Source organism: Vicia villosa, linkage group LG6 (genome assembly GCF_029867415.1).
Source record: "Vicia villosa cultivar HV-30 ecotype Madison, WI linkage group LG6, Vvil1.0, whole genome shotgun sequence".
Taxonomy (NCBI): Eukaryota; Viridiplantae; Streptophyta; class Magnoliopsida; order Fabales; family Fabaceae; genus Vicia; species Vicia villosa.
The window spans coordinates 135,557,216-135,575,296 of record NC_081185.1 but is presented as its reverse complement, the minus strand read 5'-3'; the positions used below and the strand labels follow the sequence as shown (position 1 = coordinate 135,575,296).

The window sequence follows — 18,081 nt, the reverse complement described above, 5'->3', positions numbered from 1 at the left end:
TTTTTAAGTAAAACTAATAGAAAATTTAGTTTATAATTTAAATTTCGATTCTCAGCTTCAACAATTTTATATTTTATTTATAACTAAAATAACATACTTATTTTATTTAATTTTTTATTACAAAATAAATCATCTATTCCCTTGATTATTGGTAAAACCGAAAGAAAATATTGGTCAAGGTTTGAGCTTCAATTATCAACCTTGAACATTAATCCTATCTGGGCTGAGGCCCTAACATTAACATCGACCCATTCAACTAAAATCGGACAGGCCCGAGTCCCAATGTAGGATAAGATTTCTTTGGCCAAATTTCTATTACAATTTACAAACACCATCCATGGCAGTTGCAGGAAGTGCTACCTTTTCTTCATCACTCTCAACAGTATCTACCTTACAAAACCGACATGCATCACAATCAACATTCTTTCTCGGTGTTCCCCTATGTCAAAGTACGTTTCTTACAAAGAAAAAACCACCGCACAGGTTTCTAGTAGTGGCAGTGACCAAAGGCTCAACAGAGTCCAGTAAATCCGACGAAAAAATCCCTTCATGGGCTAAGCCCGATTCCAGTGAACCTCCCCCATGGGCTCAAAATGAGGCACAAAACAAAACATCTTCTTCAGAACAAGGATTTGAGGTTCCGTTTTATGGTTACTTACTTGCCTCTGCTATCACTGCAATTGCCGCTGTAACTAACTTCTCTCTTTTTTTCTGATTTACTTTTTCATTTCATGCTGGTTTGATTACTTGTGGTGTATGATCATTTGAATTTGATGTTACAGATTGGTTCGATATTTGAGTATGTGAATCAAAATCCTGTGTTTGGTGTTTTGAGCTCTGACAGCATATTTTATGCTCCTTTGCTTGGTTTTTTCGCCCTCACCGGTGTTCCTACTTCGGTAATTACTTGAATAAACCATTTTATTGTTTATTGTTCTTCTGTTTGTTAGTGTTGATTATCATGGTCTAGTTATATTATGAAATTAGAAGTGAAATTAATGCCGTGAAACAGTTTATAGCTAGTGAGAAGTAGGGAATCCCGGGTTCGAGTAGTGTCTGAGCTTCATAGTTTACAAGTGGTTTTGTCAATAGATAAACTTATATAAGTCAATTCAAATAGACCTATAGTTTACGCAAACGGCATTGATAATTCTTCGCCTTAGAGGAGGGAATGGTTCAGGATTTTAGGGAGGCTTTGAATCAAATTGCTCATTGTTAAATAAACTTTTAGGCTGATTTCAAATCAGCCTATGAGGCTATGATCAATCTTGGAAGGTCTACCTTAGAAACTTTTGTTTTTCCGCAAATTTGGACGAGTCTGGCTCCGGTGAAGGTTTGTACCTTTTCTTGGCAATTACTCTTGAATCAAATTCCCTCCCAAATGAACTTGGCTAAGAGATGTGCGATCTGCTGCAAGTATCGTTACCCTGCCCTTTGTGTGAAAGACTATTAGAGAGTTTGATGCACCTGTTTAATTAGGATACTTCTCTGAGTTTTAATTTTTGGTTTCTTAGCACTGAAGCTTTTGCAAGGCTTTTAAAGTCTTATGTAACCTGTTGTTCATTTCTAACACATCTTGTGCTTACAATGATTTTATTAAGACATTTCTCCGTTTAAAAAAAAAAACTGATAATGCGATAGTTATGGATTTACACAAATGAAATGGCATTTAAATGATTTTTTTGTGAGCTAATGATATTCAATTCAGGCCTTCTTGTGGTTCAAGTCTGTTGAGGCAGCCAACAAGGAAGCTGAGGAACAAGACAAGAAAGATGGTTATAAGTAATTATAGGGTACATTTTTTGTTGCTATGTGAGCGCAAGTCATACGGAAATTGCATATAATGACATATTGTAAGTTAGAGTCCGTTGTGAATATTCATGTTTATCTATACTATGAGTGAATATCAATGATTAAAATTTCTAGTCATATTGTCCACTTTACCCAAATTCCTAGTTAGTAATCTATCTGTTTGCTCTTGTTAACATAGTTAGAGACATTAATGTGGTACTTTAAATGCTTTTTAGTACTCCCTCCGTTTTTTATTATAAGTCGTTTTGAAAAAAAAAATTGTATTTAAATATAAGTCGCTTTACAATTCCAATAATCAATGCTATTTTTCCTATTATATCCTTAAATATTTATTATTCTCTCTCCTTTCAATTATATAAATTTATCTTCCACATGTCATTAATGAAGGATAATTTTGTAAAAACCTTCATAATTTTTCATTTTCATACAATAATTATTATTTTTCTTAATCTGTGTGAAAAGTTTAAAACGACTTATAATAAAAAACGGAGTTTTTCATTTTCATACAATATTATTTTTCTTAATCTGTGTGAAAAGTTTAAAACGACTTATAATAAAAAACGGAGGTAGTAACTAACAAGCACCTAACATTGCATATCAGTGTCTCTAACTCTAACTAACATGGTGGTTACAAAGACAGTATCTATTCTATTATATAGTTCATTAAAATGGAATCCCAAATTTGTTGATAGACTCTTACTCTACCATTCTTTTCACTCTTTTTTTATGGCAATTGCAAAAACTCACTCAATTCTTCAACTTTTTATCTCAAATTCTCCAATTCATTTGCATAATAAAGATTTTGTAATTCTTATTTATTTTATAACATGAAGGGACTGTGAACTTATTGTCTCACTAGTAAAAAAACTCGTGTGATAGTAAAAAACTCGTGCGAGTCTGAATTCACATTACACGTCGTTTACTTTCATTTGTTTAGTTTGAATTCATTTTTCAATTGGTTAACATTCACATAGTTATAAATATATGAATATAGGCTAATAATATGCCTCAACTTTTAAGCATTGATATGTACTTATAATAAACCGTATTGTCGATTCTCTAACTTCAATTATATAAAATAGAAGCAAAAGAAAGATTTACGGCTGAAATCACATAGATACATTCACATCTACTCGTGGATCTATGTCTGCAAGTATCTTTTTACGATGAACAATCTATAGCAATTAAATTGAGAAATAAAATGAGAAATAGATAGAACTTAGATTAATATATTTGACCAAGAATGTATTAAGTTTTTAATGTTAATTGGATTTTATTAAGAAGATTATACAATTTAGTCAAAAATGAATTATGTAATGTATTAATAATTTTAAAGATTTTTATTAGATTAAAAATTTTAATTTAATTAAAAAATAAAATATATAAATATATGGAAGTGTAGTGGCTTTTATGGATTGTGTATAGTTAAACCCTAATTTTTTGTAATTATAATTAATTTTATAAAATTTATTTATTAAAAAAATGCCAACCTTTCCATTATATTTTTTATTTAAAATTGAAGTTATATGATAATTTAAACAAATTTGTCCTTGGCATTTCAACATTGCAAAAAATGTAAAGCAAATTTATCGCAGATTTATAGATAGATATATAATCATAAGCTTTTTATTTTGAATTAATGCATAAAAACAGATTATCAGTTGCTAAAAATTATAGATTTAAGAGATAAGGTATTGTAGAAGAAGCCTTCAATAAAACAATCATGCATTCAATTTTACAATGCATGTACAGTATCCTTTGCTTTTCTTGGTCAATTTGTAAACACAACAAAACAATTTTCCAGCTTCCATTTCAGTTCCTTAGAGTGTGTTCGGATGCGGTAATTGGAAATTTTAAGGGAATTTAAAATTCAAAGGAATTTAAATGATTCAATTGAAATCCATTCATTTTACATTATTTTGTTTGGATGGAGTATTAAGGTAATTTATTGCTAGATTTTTTGGGTATTTTTTATAAAATATAATTTTTTGGACCAAATTAAAAAACTGAAAAGTAGGGGCCAAATTGCAATTTTAAAAATTTGAAGGACCAAATTGTAAATTTTAAAAATTATTAAGGACCAATTTGCAAATTTTTAAAAAAAATCAGGGTCAATTTTATAATTTTGAAGAAATAGTAGTAACAAATACATTTTATGGAGTATGAAGGAATTTAAAATTCTTTGGTTTTTGGTGTCATTTCAAAATGATTAAATTTAACTTAGATAAAATACTCTATAAATTTCCATCATTTTAACAATTCTTTATTTTTGTATCCAAACAATAAATTTTGTGCAATTCATTTTAAATTCCCTCAAAACATTACATTACCTCATTAAAATGCTTCATCCAAACACACTCTTAATCTATAAACACAACAAAACAATTACTTCATCATTATAATTCTCATGTCCCGCTTTGTTTTCAACCCCATATGACATCCCCATCATGATCATACAAAACTCTAATCCATTGTTTACTGGTAAATTTGGGGGTCATCCCCATCATGATCATACAAAACTCTAATCCATTGTTTACTGGTAAATTTGGGAAACAAAGACAAGTTTCGATTCACTTAAGAGATCAAACTCGAAAAAATTCAGAACTTGTTGTGCAAAAGTTTAAGTTTGAATAATTTTGATACTAAAGTTAAAAACTATACAAAAAGATGATGAAAATGAAAACTTGGAATGCAATAAAGAACTTTGAAAGTAGTAAATGATTGAAAATAAATAACTTTAATTGATAACACGGACAGTGGTCACATACATTGTAAATCACTTGTTTCTCTTAATTAATGATAGTTTGAGTTTCTCAAGTTTGTGTCAAATTGTGTACACTAGAAAACGTAACAATCAATGATTATATACTAATTCTAATATAATTGTCTACAATGGTCAGCCTTGCAAACTACGTCACGTTTCCAAAGGCATGCAAATCTAAATCTCACAAGCTTTACACGTATCTTCGAATAACTATTTAATCTTATCCAATTCAACCTCATTTGACCATACGCACTTGTTTGCCACTTGAAAACTTCAATTTTGTCTGACCCAAAACATATATCTTTGACCTGTAAAACTCATAATTTCGATCAAAACCCTTTCATCCTTCGACGAAACGCATCAAAAATGGTCAAGACACCATTTCGACCTGAAGACTAATTTGCCTCTAAGAATTTAATCCTACTCTCCAAACTTAAAAGTTGTGTCGAAAAATATGAGATAACAAATAGCCCCCAAAAAATGTCATTTTCGACTGAATCCTTTGTCGACACAGGAGACAAATGGCATTTTTTGAACTATTCTTCGACACTATGCATGTTGCTTCGCTGACGTATCATTGCAATTTGCAACTTTTCAATGTTGTCACTTCCATTTGATTTCTGTAGAAAAATCCATCATTATCCTTACTTCCTAGGAGAACTTTGGTCTGCAAATTTTTTGAAATCTCCACTAGCTATCCCACTTCCTGGACACAAAACACCTCTAATTGTTATTCTTACGCCACTTGTTAGTTATTTCGAGGGTAGTGTTTTCCTATAAATACCCATTTCACAATTTCATTTGTTTCTTCTTCCATTTGCATTCTCTAAAATCACACTTATTTTGCTTCAGACAAGAAAACTTTTCAACTCTCTTTTTCTTTAACAATGGTCGCTTCTGCCTACAACTCTAAGATGGATGCCAGAAAAGACCTGTTAGCTTTTTTCATTCCGTCATCGGAAGAGGAGACGATTGGGAGCGATGTTCTGGAACTACCGTAAGACAAAGAGAAAACCGTCGTCTGGAAATCTCAGGTACTCGTACCTTTTTTTGCTTCTGAAAAACTCCTGGTTTTCTTAGGTACATGTCATATCCCAAAGTCAAGACTTCAAAAGGTAAAGGATTTTTTCCCTTGCTATCTTCCGACAACGCCCCCAGCATTCAAACAACGCATGTTAGACTTAAAATTTCAAGATCCATCTGAACGTGTTTTTCGATCAGCTCCCACACTTAATAGCAAAGAGTATAATGCATGGCTCGACAAAGTACAGAGGCATTGAAAGGAATAATGGAAAAACCTAAGTATTTTCGACCTAATCCAGCTCTCTAGGACGAACACTTTTCAACTCCCTTACGGAATGATCACACCAACCCTCTTCGACGTCGGGCCTCTCACCTTTATGAGAAGTTTTTGACCTTATCCTAGAAACCACTCTAGAGTTTAACTTTTACAACCCTAGACTCAAACATTATATTACCGACCACCATGATAAAGTTAACGAGGAAGTTTCTTACATAAAGCATGTCGCATTCTTAACCCTTTATCTTTCTTCCTTCTGCTTTTGCTTAGGCTCTTTGCAAATAGCGAAAGGTTACATCCCCTTAGCAATTTAGATTCACAAGGGTCAAAGGATATCTTTGGGTAAACTATTGTTGGCATATTTGTATATGTCTTTTGGTAATGCTTTCCACAAACTAAGACATCTTCCTGAAGTGAAGAAAAAGTACCTCCTCTCAAGTCCTCTATGGCTGTTACAACTTTGATTGAACGCCATTTTCAAACCAAGGTTGCACGTCACCATATAAACCCATAGGTGGGATAGAGTGTAAGAGAATAAAAGTTCCTTTGATCCACATGGTTTATTTCCGCCATGAAATATCCTTGATTTGCTTCAATGTTTTCTACAATTTTGTCATCCCTCCAAATTGCAACCCTATAATAGTGATAGAGGCACCGCCCCTACATTGTGAATCCACTCGCTACCCATAAGTAGATTATAAATTGCTTTTGAGGCTATTACCACAAATACGATTGGTCTGATAATTGAATCAACTGCTACATCAACTTTTATTACTCCTAATGCGTGTCTTGTCTTCATAATTTGACAATACCATGTTATGAGGCCTAAGATCTGTGTCGTACTTCCCAATTTTCTTTAGCAAAAAATGACGCATTAAATTTACAGATGCCCCACCATCAATCAACACTTTATTCACTCCCATATTTTAAACCTTGGCTCTTATAAAAAAGGCCTTCAAGTGATTTTTCATTCCAACATCTGGCCTTTCAATAACACATTTTTCACTTTGATACACTCGTTGTTCATTACAAAATAGCACACAATTTTCTGTTAGCCATTTCTTTTTCATCATAACCCACTGATTCAGATACTTTAGTAACACGGTCATATTCGATAGGAAGCACTAATAATATCTTACAGATGATAGTGAAATCATCCTCAGATGTCGAGCCGAAGTTGTCAATCATCATTTCTTCCTACTTCAATGGTGGTTCCATCTTTGCTTTTCCCTTCGACTTTTGGCTTGCATTGGAGAAAATAAATGCTTGCCAATTGTATTTTTAACTTGGTCACTCACTTGTATTTGATAAAGTTTATTATTGCTAGATTCAGCCATCTCATTCTTAACCTTATCCTTTCTTTGGAATCTTCTCCACTGAGTTCTTGACAATGAGTTCTTACCCTTGTAATTACTAGGCCCATAAGAATGTTTCTCATACACTTGGAAATTTTCATGATAGGATAAAAAGGAACCCTTTCCCATTTCAAAACTTCTCCATTTTTGGTTGTTGGACCCCTCTTTTCTAGTTGGTCGAACCCATTTTCCCTGAGGAGCGTTTGACAGTGGCACATAAGTGTTAGGCTTGTTCCTATGTTGGGGCAGAAATTATTGTTTCTTTTGGGGGATTCCCCTCTTTCCAAAATAAAACTGAGGTCGGTTTCTCCTCTATTTCAACTTTTGTTGCCCCTGTTAAGATTTTTCTACTTCTTTTGAAGCTTTTTTGTTGAAAAACACAACTGCATCAAGGACAGAGCATTACTTCAAAGTCACTCGCCTTGCAATGGTAAGGAAATCAACAAGACCGTCATCATCCTTGCGATACACAACATTTATTTTATTTTCACAGCTTTCGCCAATCTCCTTTTCCATGTCGAAATCCTCAGAGATTTCAACCATATATATTTCCACAACTTCAGCATAGTGGGTTTCCTCAATCTGAAGTGAATCGACATCAATCTTAATGGGAGCTTTACTATTTTCATCAAACTTGAACCTTCCATATTTCAAATCATTTTGCGCAAGATCCCTGAAAAATAAAACATTGTAAAGTTTTATGCCCCGGAAAAATACGATACTTACAAAAACTTCACTTCTTTCTTTGTTCTAATGGCGCCACCTTCGTACCCTGTGGCACTAATATTTGGCAATCTACAACCAATAGATCGAAGGTCTCATCACATTTTGTTACGTGGAAAGTATAGGTTTTCTTGGGGAATTTATCATTCTTCTGGGCTTCGATAGGATTTTTCCATTTGCAGGTGAAAGGACCTTACATACATACGGAGGACCTGGGTTTGATTCGGCCATATCGACCTCATTGTCCTCGATATAAGTATACTTGACAGCTGACCCTTGTTCATTGTCGTCTATGTCGACATAGGCCACTCTTTCTTTCTTACTCTTCTTTACTCTAGATTTTCCAGCCATTAATCGGTCGACTTGTCGAACTCTATCTGCTAATTGGGCCATATCTCTAAGATATTGGATATCTAATTTCTTTCTAATGGAGTAATCTAAGCCTCCTACATCTATCTTGACTAGTTCATGTTCAGGCACTTGGGTAAAGCACATTTCTTTTAACACTTATAACCTATTTAGGTAATCGTCGATAGCTCTGAGAACTTTCGCTTTACGCTAGCCAATTCCTTCGGGCTAATCTTGGATTTCCTCATATAAAAATGCTCATGTAATAAACTTTCTAAACGAGTCCAATCACTAATAGAATGTGCAGGAAGTGTAGTGAACCATGTAAGAGCATTTTGTGTCAGAGAACTGGGAAAATATATCATCCTTTGATTCTCGTTATTTGCAATATCACCTACTTCGGTCAAATATCGAGCGATGTGTTCGACTGTGGACTCATTAGTATCACCGGCAAACTTGGTGAATTTATGGACTTTCCAACTCCTTGGGAGTTCCGTCTATAATATGTATTCTGACAGTTGAGATACATAGTTTGGTCTTTGTAGGTCGGCATTCAAACCATTACGTACCATTATCCTTTTGGCCATGGCTGCGAGATTATTTTCACCAACCATATCATCTTGTCGAACTTGATGGACCACTTGGTCTTCATCTTGGTTTCAAGTAACTATAACAGACTAGCGTGTGTTCGACTTCCCTAGGCCTTGGTTGTTCGACTACATGGGGCACAAATTGTTGGCCCTAGTTAACTGTATTTTCCTCAATAGTTATTCCTTCGTTTTAAAAAGGTCTGGTCACTTGGGGTTGTATGGTTGGTTGAACTTGCGCCTGAGGGGCGCCAAAGAAATCAGCAATTCGAGTCATTTGAGTTACTAACTATTGATAACTATGATTCGTGTTTTAAATCAAATAGTTAAATATCGTGCCCAATTATCAAGTGAGCAAGTAATTGTCTCATGGTTACTTTTATCCATTTGTTGTCTTAGTACATTTACAGAACTTATGGTGAAAGTTGGCATTGCTTGGGAAGACAATCCCATTACCAATGGCTAGAAGTTTCGACCAAGGTTATTTACAGCTGATCTTGATCCCTGAAGTGGCGAATATATGGTCGTTGCATTGTCACCAAACATTGATGCATTTGTATGCAAGCCTTCCATTATTAATGTCGGCATACCATAGGGTTGTTATCGACCATTCATGGGCATTGTGAAACTAGTCATGAAGGGTCTTAAATCACTAGCCACTTTTGGTCTAGGAGTCACAGGTGATTGTGTGTTGTTGATGGGAAAATATCGCCCCACTTTGTGCATTCGCCGGTATGTCCGTCATGCTTGCTATGTAGGCAGTTCCTTCAGTCGAATTCGCAATGTCTGTGCCTTCCTCTGTAGTATTATAAGGTTGTTTTCCATTGTTGTTTTTTCTTGGATTCATTATTCTAGTATATTTTCTTTTAGTTCTACTACGATAATCTTTGGAAATCATACCATTCCTTAATCTCAAGCACACTCGGATTCAGAAGTTTCATGCATGGAGAACTATGCAAGTTTTTAAAAAAAACTCAAACTTTGACACAACGGGTCCCACCAGGTCTGCAAATTTGTTTACTGGTAAATTTGGTAAACAAAGACAAGTTTCATTCACTTAAGGGATCAAACTCGAAAAAATCCCGGACATGTTGTGCAAAAGATTAAGTTTGAATAATTTTGATACTAAAGTTAAAAACTATACAAAATGAAAACTTGGAATGCACTAAAGAACATTGAATGTAGTGAATGATTGAAAATAAATAACTTTAATTGATAACACGGAACGCAGCCACATACATTGTAGATCACTCATTTCTTTTAACCAATGATACTTTGAGTTTCTCAAGTTTGTGTCAAATTGCATATACTAGAAAATGTAAACAAACACTGATTATATACTAATCATAATATAATTGTCTACAACGGTCGGCCTAGTAAACTACCCCACGTTTCCAAAGCTATGCGAAAATGAATCTCACAAACTTTACATATATCTTCGTATAATTGTCTAATCTTATCCTATTCAGCCTCGTTCGACCATACGCACTTGTCTACCACTTGAAAGCTTCAACTTTGTCTAAGTCCCAGAATTTATATCTTTGGCCTGTAAAACCCATAAATTCAACGAAAGCCCTTTCATCCTTCGACGGAACGCATAAAAAATGGTCAAGACACCATTTCGACTTGAAGACTAATTTGCCTCTAAGAATTTAATCCTGTTATCCAAACTTAGCAAATGTTTTGAAAAATATGAGATGACATCCATACAATTCCAACATTGTGCGACAAATGAACTTTTTGGATTCCTTTATAGGTTCCATCGTCAAATACAGATCCATCAGTGCCACCCCAAGGACCATATATAGACACACCATTAACCTTTACTGCTGAATTTTCTTAATGTGTTATCTGCAACATAAATAAATTTTATATTCATGTTATGTTAAAGCCAATTTTTGAAATTTTAAATAAAAATCAAGGAGTTCAAAGATAGAAAACCTCCATAAAGATGGTAGGCTATCTTACATTTTCTTTGGGGTTCAATGTTGTTGGTTTCTTTGATGGGAGAAATCTTCCCTGATATCTTGTTAGGTATAGGCTTATTGAAATCATTTTTCACATATTTTTGTCTTACAACAACAATAATATCATAGTTCTGGTTCACAGCTCCTTGTATCAAAGAATAACCAAAACTCTCATTGGTGTTAGTCATGTCACCCTAATGAGCCAAAATTTGGATGGATTTAGTTGCTTCAAGGACTTCATATAGACTCCTTTGGCATCTAGGTACCAACCACACTTGCCATGGACGGCCTATATTTTACAATCAACCTAATAGGTACGCATAACATGTTTAGATCAAAAATATTAACGATATAAGTCGTGATGCGGGGCAAGAATACTACTGATATTAATTAAAGAAAATGTTTGTTTGAGGGTGTCTTTTTCATGATAAATGAAATATAAACATATTCATATCTTATTACATAAAGATAGTACCTTGCATCCCTTCCAGATGAAACTTCGACACAAAAAATATTTTGCAAAAAAACTACAAAATGATTTCGACACAATAAAGATGAAGAAAAACAAAACATAAGATAAATTTGCACCAAAATCATAAGACAAATTGAATCATACTCACTCTTAAATTGAGAAGTAAAATTCGAAAGTTGGTTCTTTTGTCTGATTGTCCTCGTGAATGATCTTTTTCCAATAAGCATCTTATGTGCATATGTCTGCAGACACACACAGATAGGTTACATTACCTGTAACAGGTTTTTCATTGAAGTCTTAGAAGATATACTCTCAATGGTGGTAATATATGTGTGTGTGTCTTGCGAAATGAACTAAACAAAAGAACAATTTTAACAATCTGTAACTTGTAATCAAGTTTCCATTTCAAAGAGGAAAATTTGATGCACTACATATGTTAGATCCATCGAAGTTGAAGTCTGGTTTAAGGATATTTGTGCTTGAATCTAAATTAGTGACGAATTGAACATCGCTTAGTCATGTAAGCAAAGAAAATTAAATAGAAGCAAACTTGAGCACTTACACACAAATTGTTAGACTTAAACACCAAATAGTTGCTCTTTCCATGACTCCTATTAGTTCTTCATTTTCTTGGCCTATTCTTAGGAGCTCGTACAATACTGACACATTTGAATTCAATTGAAACACACAAAAAGAAAACACTATATTAGAACTTTTGTGTGTATTTTATACAAAATGAGTGAATGACAAAAAAACAAATTGTACCTCAACAATGAAACTATGGATGGTGCTGCCAATCTCAGCTAAAGCCTTTTGCTAACATTCTTTCACAAAACTAACTAAACAGGTCTCGTTGAGTACAACAGATGTGAGAGATGTTAATACCTTCATCTCGCATAACCGACTCTCGAATCCTAATTTGGTTGCGATGACCATATCGTCGTTCTTTTTGGGTTTTATAGATATTTTCTCTTTCCTTTTGGAATAAATAAAGTTCAGTGGCGACTTTTTTGTATTTCAAACGTTCGTTATGCTCGAGAATTTTTCGCACCGCGACAGCTGGAGACTCTGCTAGGGATCCTTCCCTAAAGCGAGTTCACCCTAGTTTAGTTATTCTAGTGATTTGTGATTGCTTTTATTTACTTGCTTTTTATCTTTTTATTTTGTTGTATTGGTTTCTCATCCGTCGGGCTTGGAATATTCTGGTTATTGGCACTTTGTGAGGAAAGACTTTATACCCGAGTCAGAGCGAACCAAATCGCGTCAGCTCGCAAGGAAACAACTTTATCTTCTTCAAGTAGACCTTCAAACTGATTGAAGTGTGAAAGCCCATCGTCATGGTACATAGAGGATAACTTAAGCCACTTACAGACTGAAGACCACACACCTACAAATAAAGGACACTCGAAAAACATATGTGAAACTGATTCTATAATCCCACACTCTCCAACACATAAAAAATGAACCTTGCCCGATTACACCCCTCCTAATAAAATTATCTTGTGTGGCTAAACTATTTTAGAAAAATCTCCAAACCAAACATGATACTTTTAAAGGTATAATTTATGTTACACCTTAGACCATAACAAATTTAAATAGTTAGGAAGATTAGATATTTTATTTTTGTAAGTCTCCCTATCACTAGTAGTTCAATAAACCCCACTATTTTAACTTAGCAAAATTTAATGCACAATCATCAGTCATTCAATTTTAGATAATGCTAATATGAAGGCACATGTTGAGAGTTAAATATAAAAAAAAAATGAAAATTGTGCATTGTGCATTGTTTTAATTATAGGTTATTAATTTATTTTTTAATTGCTTTTCCAACATAAACTTTTTATTTTTAAGTTTCTTAGGCTACATGTTATATTACCCTTCAATTTTATTCATTTTATTTCTTTTTATTCTTTCTAAAAGTATTGTTACTACTTCCTCCGGTCATAATTATACCTAAAAAAAAATTTAAGGTTGATTGAATAATGAATGTATTTAGACAAATCAAATACATTCATTATTCAATGAACCTAAAAAAAATTGTTTATAATTATGGTAAAAATATTTGCTTATAATTATGGTCTAAAGGAGTACTCTTTTTGCTTTTCATATCTAGGGATTTACGTCCCTTTACACACAAAACCATGGTCTCACCATTTAAAACATTGATTCTCCAAAATACCATCTCTGATCCTATTTTATAAGAAAAAATTAATTTTTTTTAAATATATTAAATAACTAATGTATTTGGACAATATATTGTCCAAATACATAATTTATTTAATGTATTTAAAAAAATTAATTTTTTTCTTATAAATGAGACTAGAGGGAGTACTATTAATAACACTTTCTTTTTCTTTTTCTCTTTTTAAATAATTGATGGATCTCATTTAAGAGTGAATCTTTTCAACATTGTTGGCTTATGATTTTTTTTCTTTTTAAAAAAAAATTAAACTCCTTATATCTTAACATTGAGAAAAATAATCTACATTGTGTTCGATATATTGAATAGTATAGTTTGTTCATATAGTAGTGAGAAGATCAATTAAAATTGGTATTATTTTGAAATGAATCATTAAACATTCATGTAAATTGAAGTTATATTAATTAATTAAATATATAATTAAAATTTTAACTAATATTATCATTTAATTTAATCAATAATAAATTAAGACTCGTAGTCAATAAATAATTAATATAATTAAATAAAAATAAATATTTACCTAATAATATTAAAATATAGTTATTAATTTAAATATTAAATAAAATATTTCAACAATAAATTCTTTGTCTAGATTAATAACTTGAGTCAGCAACTCTGCATTTTCTTTCTCAGATTCAAAAATTGTATTTTTAACCGGTCAAATTTAATTTGTTTTCATTGGTCTGATTTTAATAAATGAGATAAGCTTCTACGTCAAACTCATATTTTAAATCTTCAACTTATTCAACTTTATTTTTAGATCGCTATTTAGGGAAACAGCTAGTCATGCTTAGAGCATTGACTTATGCTTTAAAGTTTCCTTGAATCATAAATACTTTTAATTAGATACCTAAATCAACATTAATTTGGTCAGAAAATTGATCTTACATTTTTCAAAAATAAATTAAATTCAAGTATGGTAGATTAAGAAAAAGTTATAGTTAAAAGAAAATTTCTGTAATAATAATGGTCAAATAAAATATTGACAAAATCAATAATTTCCAGCTAATAATAGAATTATTCTTATTTATGTCAAATAAAATTACTCCACAAATAATAATAAAAATTCACTTTATCTTATTTTTCACAAAGAAGCTACAACAATTTCTTAAAAGTTTCATATAAGACAACATGTTAGAATATAAATTCAACAAAAAAGAAACCTCTAAGAATCAATTCAATGCCCTAATTTTATATATATATAAGTAATAAGAATTTTTTTTATTAATTTAATTTACACAAGTTACTGTACATACAAGTACAGAGCAACTTTCAATCGCTGCGTCTAAACGCTCATCCAATAGCAAACGACAATCATAACTTTAGATCGCTGAGGCATTTTCCGTGAAACTAACTGCTCTTAAGCTTCATAAACACGAAATTGACATTTGAACCAACAATTTATCAATAGGGGTAATATAGTCAATCCACATACTCCAACCACCGTTTTTCAATTACACGAATCCACACATACAATGATGCCCCGTGTGACAAAACTGCCCTTTAAACTTTCTCTCCCCAAACGGTCCTAAACCCAATGAATCCATCAGCTATGAACTTTCCCTCAAACACGATAACAATTAACAAAGGAAGTGCATTATTATAATTGTCACGTCAAACTCACGCGCTGCAACACTTGTCTAACCTCAAAAAGCCAAAAGCTATAACCATTTTCTTCCATATCCTAACTTATTTCCATCTCTATCCGTCTATCACAATAGCGGGACCAACTACCTTCCCCACAAGGGTATTTTCGGTATTCAGTCTCAAGGAGCGTCCATTCCAATCCGCCACATAAGATTACACGTGTCGTTATTTTATTTTTTTCAGTTTTTCTTTACTCGCTGCCTTTAAGTAGTGTCAATGCTATGTGATCTTTTCTTATCCTCTCTTTACTCACAGCTTCACGCGCTTACAATTCTTCATCTGCGAATCGCCGGTGGAAAACTCGTCGGAGACTATGGATGAAAACCTGGCCATGTTAATTGTTCCTGATTTCATGAATTTGTAGTTGCGTGTATTGTTTGAGAGGTTAATTGTGTTTAGTATAAACCCTAAGCAAAAGCAACTTTACTTAGCAGAGTTTTCAAGTTATTCTATGCTTACTCAATTTTCTCTGTATAAAATCAAATTAATCAAGAAAATATTAAGACGATCGTTTATTGTTTAAAGTTCTTACGGTTTTCAGAATCGTTTTTATTAGAATTTTTGAAATTCAGTTCTGCAAAATTTGAAGAAGCGGTTCTGTGTTTTGATTCATAATTCAAGATCGGGAGAGTCTGTGATTTTTTTCTGGAGATTCATTATGCCTTTCACGATGAAGATTCAGCCGATCGATTCTCAGGTGCCGGCCGAGAGGATTAAGCCGGTTGTGAAGTCGCGGCTGAAGCGGCTCTTTGAGCGTCAGTTCTCAGGCGTTCTGAAGAATCCACCGGTGGAGAAGATCGGCGGCGATGAGCCGCATGCACGCAAGGACGGTAACGGAAACGGAAATGGAATCGTTGAGTTCGAACCAAGCTCGGTGTGTTTGGCGAAGATGGTGCAGAGTTTCATTGAAGAGAATCAAGAGAAACATTCCGTTTCCTGTGCTCGCAATTGCTTCAACGGAAACTTTGACGATACCTCCGACACTGAACTTCACGCGCTCGGTGGTTCTTCTTCCGGTGAAAAGTATGAAACCCTCAAGGTATGAATCGTGTGTTTAATTTCCTAAATTAATTAAGTTAAGTAGTTGATAAGTGAGAAATTAGTTCTTTGATAGTACTAATTAATTAAGTTAAGTAGTCGATAAGTGAGAAATTAGTTGTTGATTATAATTTCTTAACCGTTGTTTGTTACTATTTCGAACAGGATTTGGTGGCGTGTCCAAATGTTTTTGAAAGGAATATGTTAGCGGAGATAACAAAGATAATTGAGAAGAACAAAACTGTGTGCAAACGCAAAGACGATAATTGCAGAAAGACTATAACTGATGGATTGTTAACTCTTGGATACGATGCTTCAATTTGCAAATCTCGCTGGGAAAAATCCACTCTCTGTATTGCCGGTAATTTCTCTATCATTAGTAACAAAAACGGTTTGTCTCTGATAGCGGCGCAGCTTGTTGCACGTTTGCACGTTTGCCTTTGTCTGCTATTGGTGTATAATAGAAATTAATTTGTTTGTTTTGATGAATTTTTTTAGGGGAATATGAATACATTGATGTGGTAATGGGAAAGGAGAGGGTAATAATTGACGTTGACTTCAGGTCAGAATTTGAGATTGCTCGAGCAACCAAGTCTTACAAAGCGATTCTCCAGACGCTTCCTTACGTATTCGTGGGAAAGTGTGATCGTTTACAGAGTATTGTAGCCATAGCTTCTGAGGCAGCGAAACAGAGTCTAAAGAAAAAGGGATTGCATGTTCCACCATGGAGAAAACTCGAATACGTTCGATCGAAATGGTTATCTCCTTACACAAGAACCACACCACCTCTGTTTTGCAATTGGCCTCGTGAAGAAACTGAGAGAAAACAGAGGGTTTTGATGGGTAGTGGTGAATCTGAAGTGAGATGTGATGAGTCAGAGTCAAAAGTGGTGGTTGAATGGAAGCCACCAGAATTGAAACCCAAAAACTCGCAGACCGGGGTTAAGGTTGTGACTGGTTTGGCAGCTGTTTTTCGTGACAACCCATGAAATTTTGTTTTTGTTTTTTAACCAAAAAAAAAGGTCAGGTTTTTGTATTTTAATATGAAATTTTAATTCTCTATATGGATAGAGAATTCAGAGCTTGTGTAAGTAAGTACTGTAATAGGCTAACAGCTATATCCCCTTCTGGTTTTTATTGTAAGGGATGGTTTTTTTATTACTGATATAATATATATAATATAATATAAAGAAATATAATAAAATAAAGTTTATTAAATGAAAGTGTGTTGAGTTGAGAAGTTGATTCCCTATTTGTTTAGTATTGTAATGTGGGTTGCTTTTGTTGTTTGCTTGAGTTGAGTTATGTAATATGTTCCTTGTGTTGGGAGAAATAGTTTGATTCAGTGCGTCGTGGGTTAAGGATTCGGGGATGATAGATAATTTGTAAATTACTCATATGTTGTTTCAAGTTTGATTCTTATTCTTCTCTTTAAGAATAAGAAATGGACGCTAACAAACAATCTTGATGGTGCCTTTAAACACACTGAAAAAGATGCTGCTGGTGCCTTGCAACACACTGAAAAAGATGAAACAGTGTTTTGTAAGTAGTATCATTCACTTATTTCATGAGTAACAAAAATGTGATGACGATAATGATATAACAACGTTAAATTTTCCGTCCACTCTGACTCTTCATCGTCCTCTTTCACAAATATGTTAGGACCACTTTTTCACAGAAACAGACATGGGAATGATTCCGTTCATTTGGGGTTTTGGACGGTACAAATTTACAAAATGATGGCATCAATCGCATTCGATTTTTTTTTCCGGGGAATCATAGTGTGTGGTGCTTGTATATTGGTTGCTCACTTACACAGAAATTTATGTCGGGTTGTAGATTATTGGCATCCTTAACCTAGTGATGTG

General features: G+C 33.4%; 2 protein-coding genes across 2 annotated transcripts; both read left to right on the top strand.

Moving 5' to 3' along the window:
- The first annotated feature begins 250 nt into the window (after positions 1–250).
- Positions 251–1,929, top strand: LOC131612470 (uncharacterized). The gene is made up of 3 exons (XM_058884265.1): positions 251–688; positions 783–899; positions 1,709–1,929. Exons 1-3 carry the CDS (start codon positions 338–340, stop codon positions 1,784–1,786), a joined length of 546 nt encoding a protein of 181 aa, XP_058740248.1. The 5' UTR covers positions 251–337; the 3' UTR covers positions 1,787–1,929.
- Positions 1,930–15,392: 13,463 nt separating this feature from the next.
- On the top strand, positions 15,393–17,356 carry LOC131610131 (uncharacterized). The gene is made up of 3 exons (XM_058882007.1): positions 15,393–16,214; positions 16,379–16,574; positions 16,712–17,356. The coding sequence occupies exons 1-3, from the start codon at positions 15,834–15,836 to the stop codon at positions 17,200–17,202; spliced, it is 1,068 nt and encodes a 355-aa protein (XP_058737990.1). The 5' UTR covers positions 15,393–15,833; the 3' UTR covers positions 17,203–17,356.
- Positions 17,357–18,081: the final 725 nt, after the last annotated feature.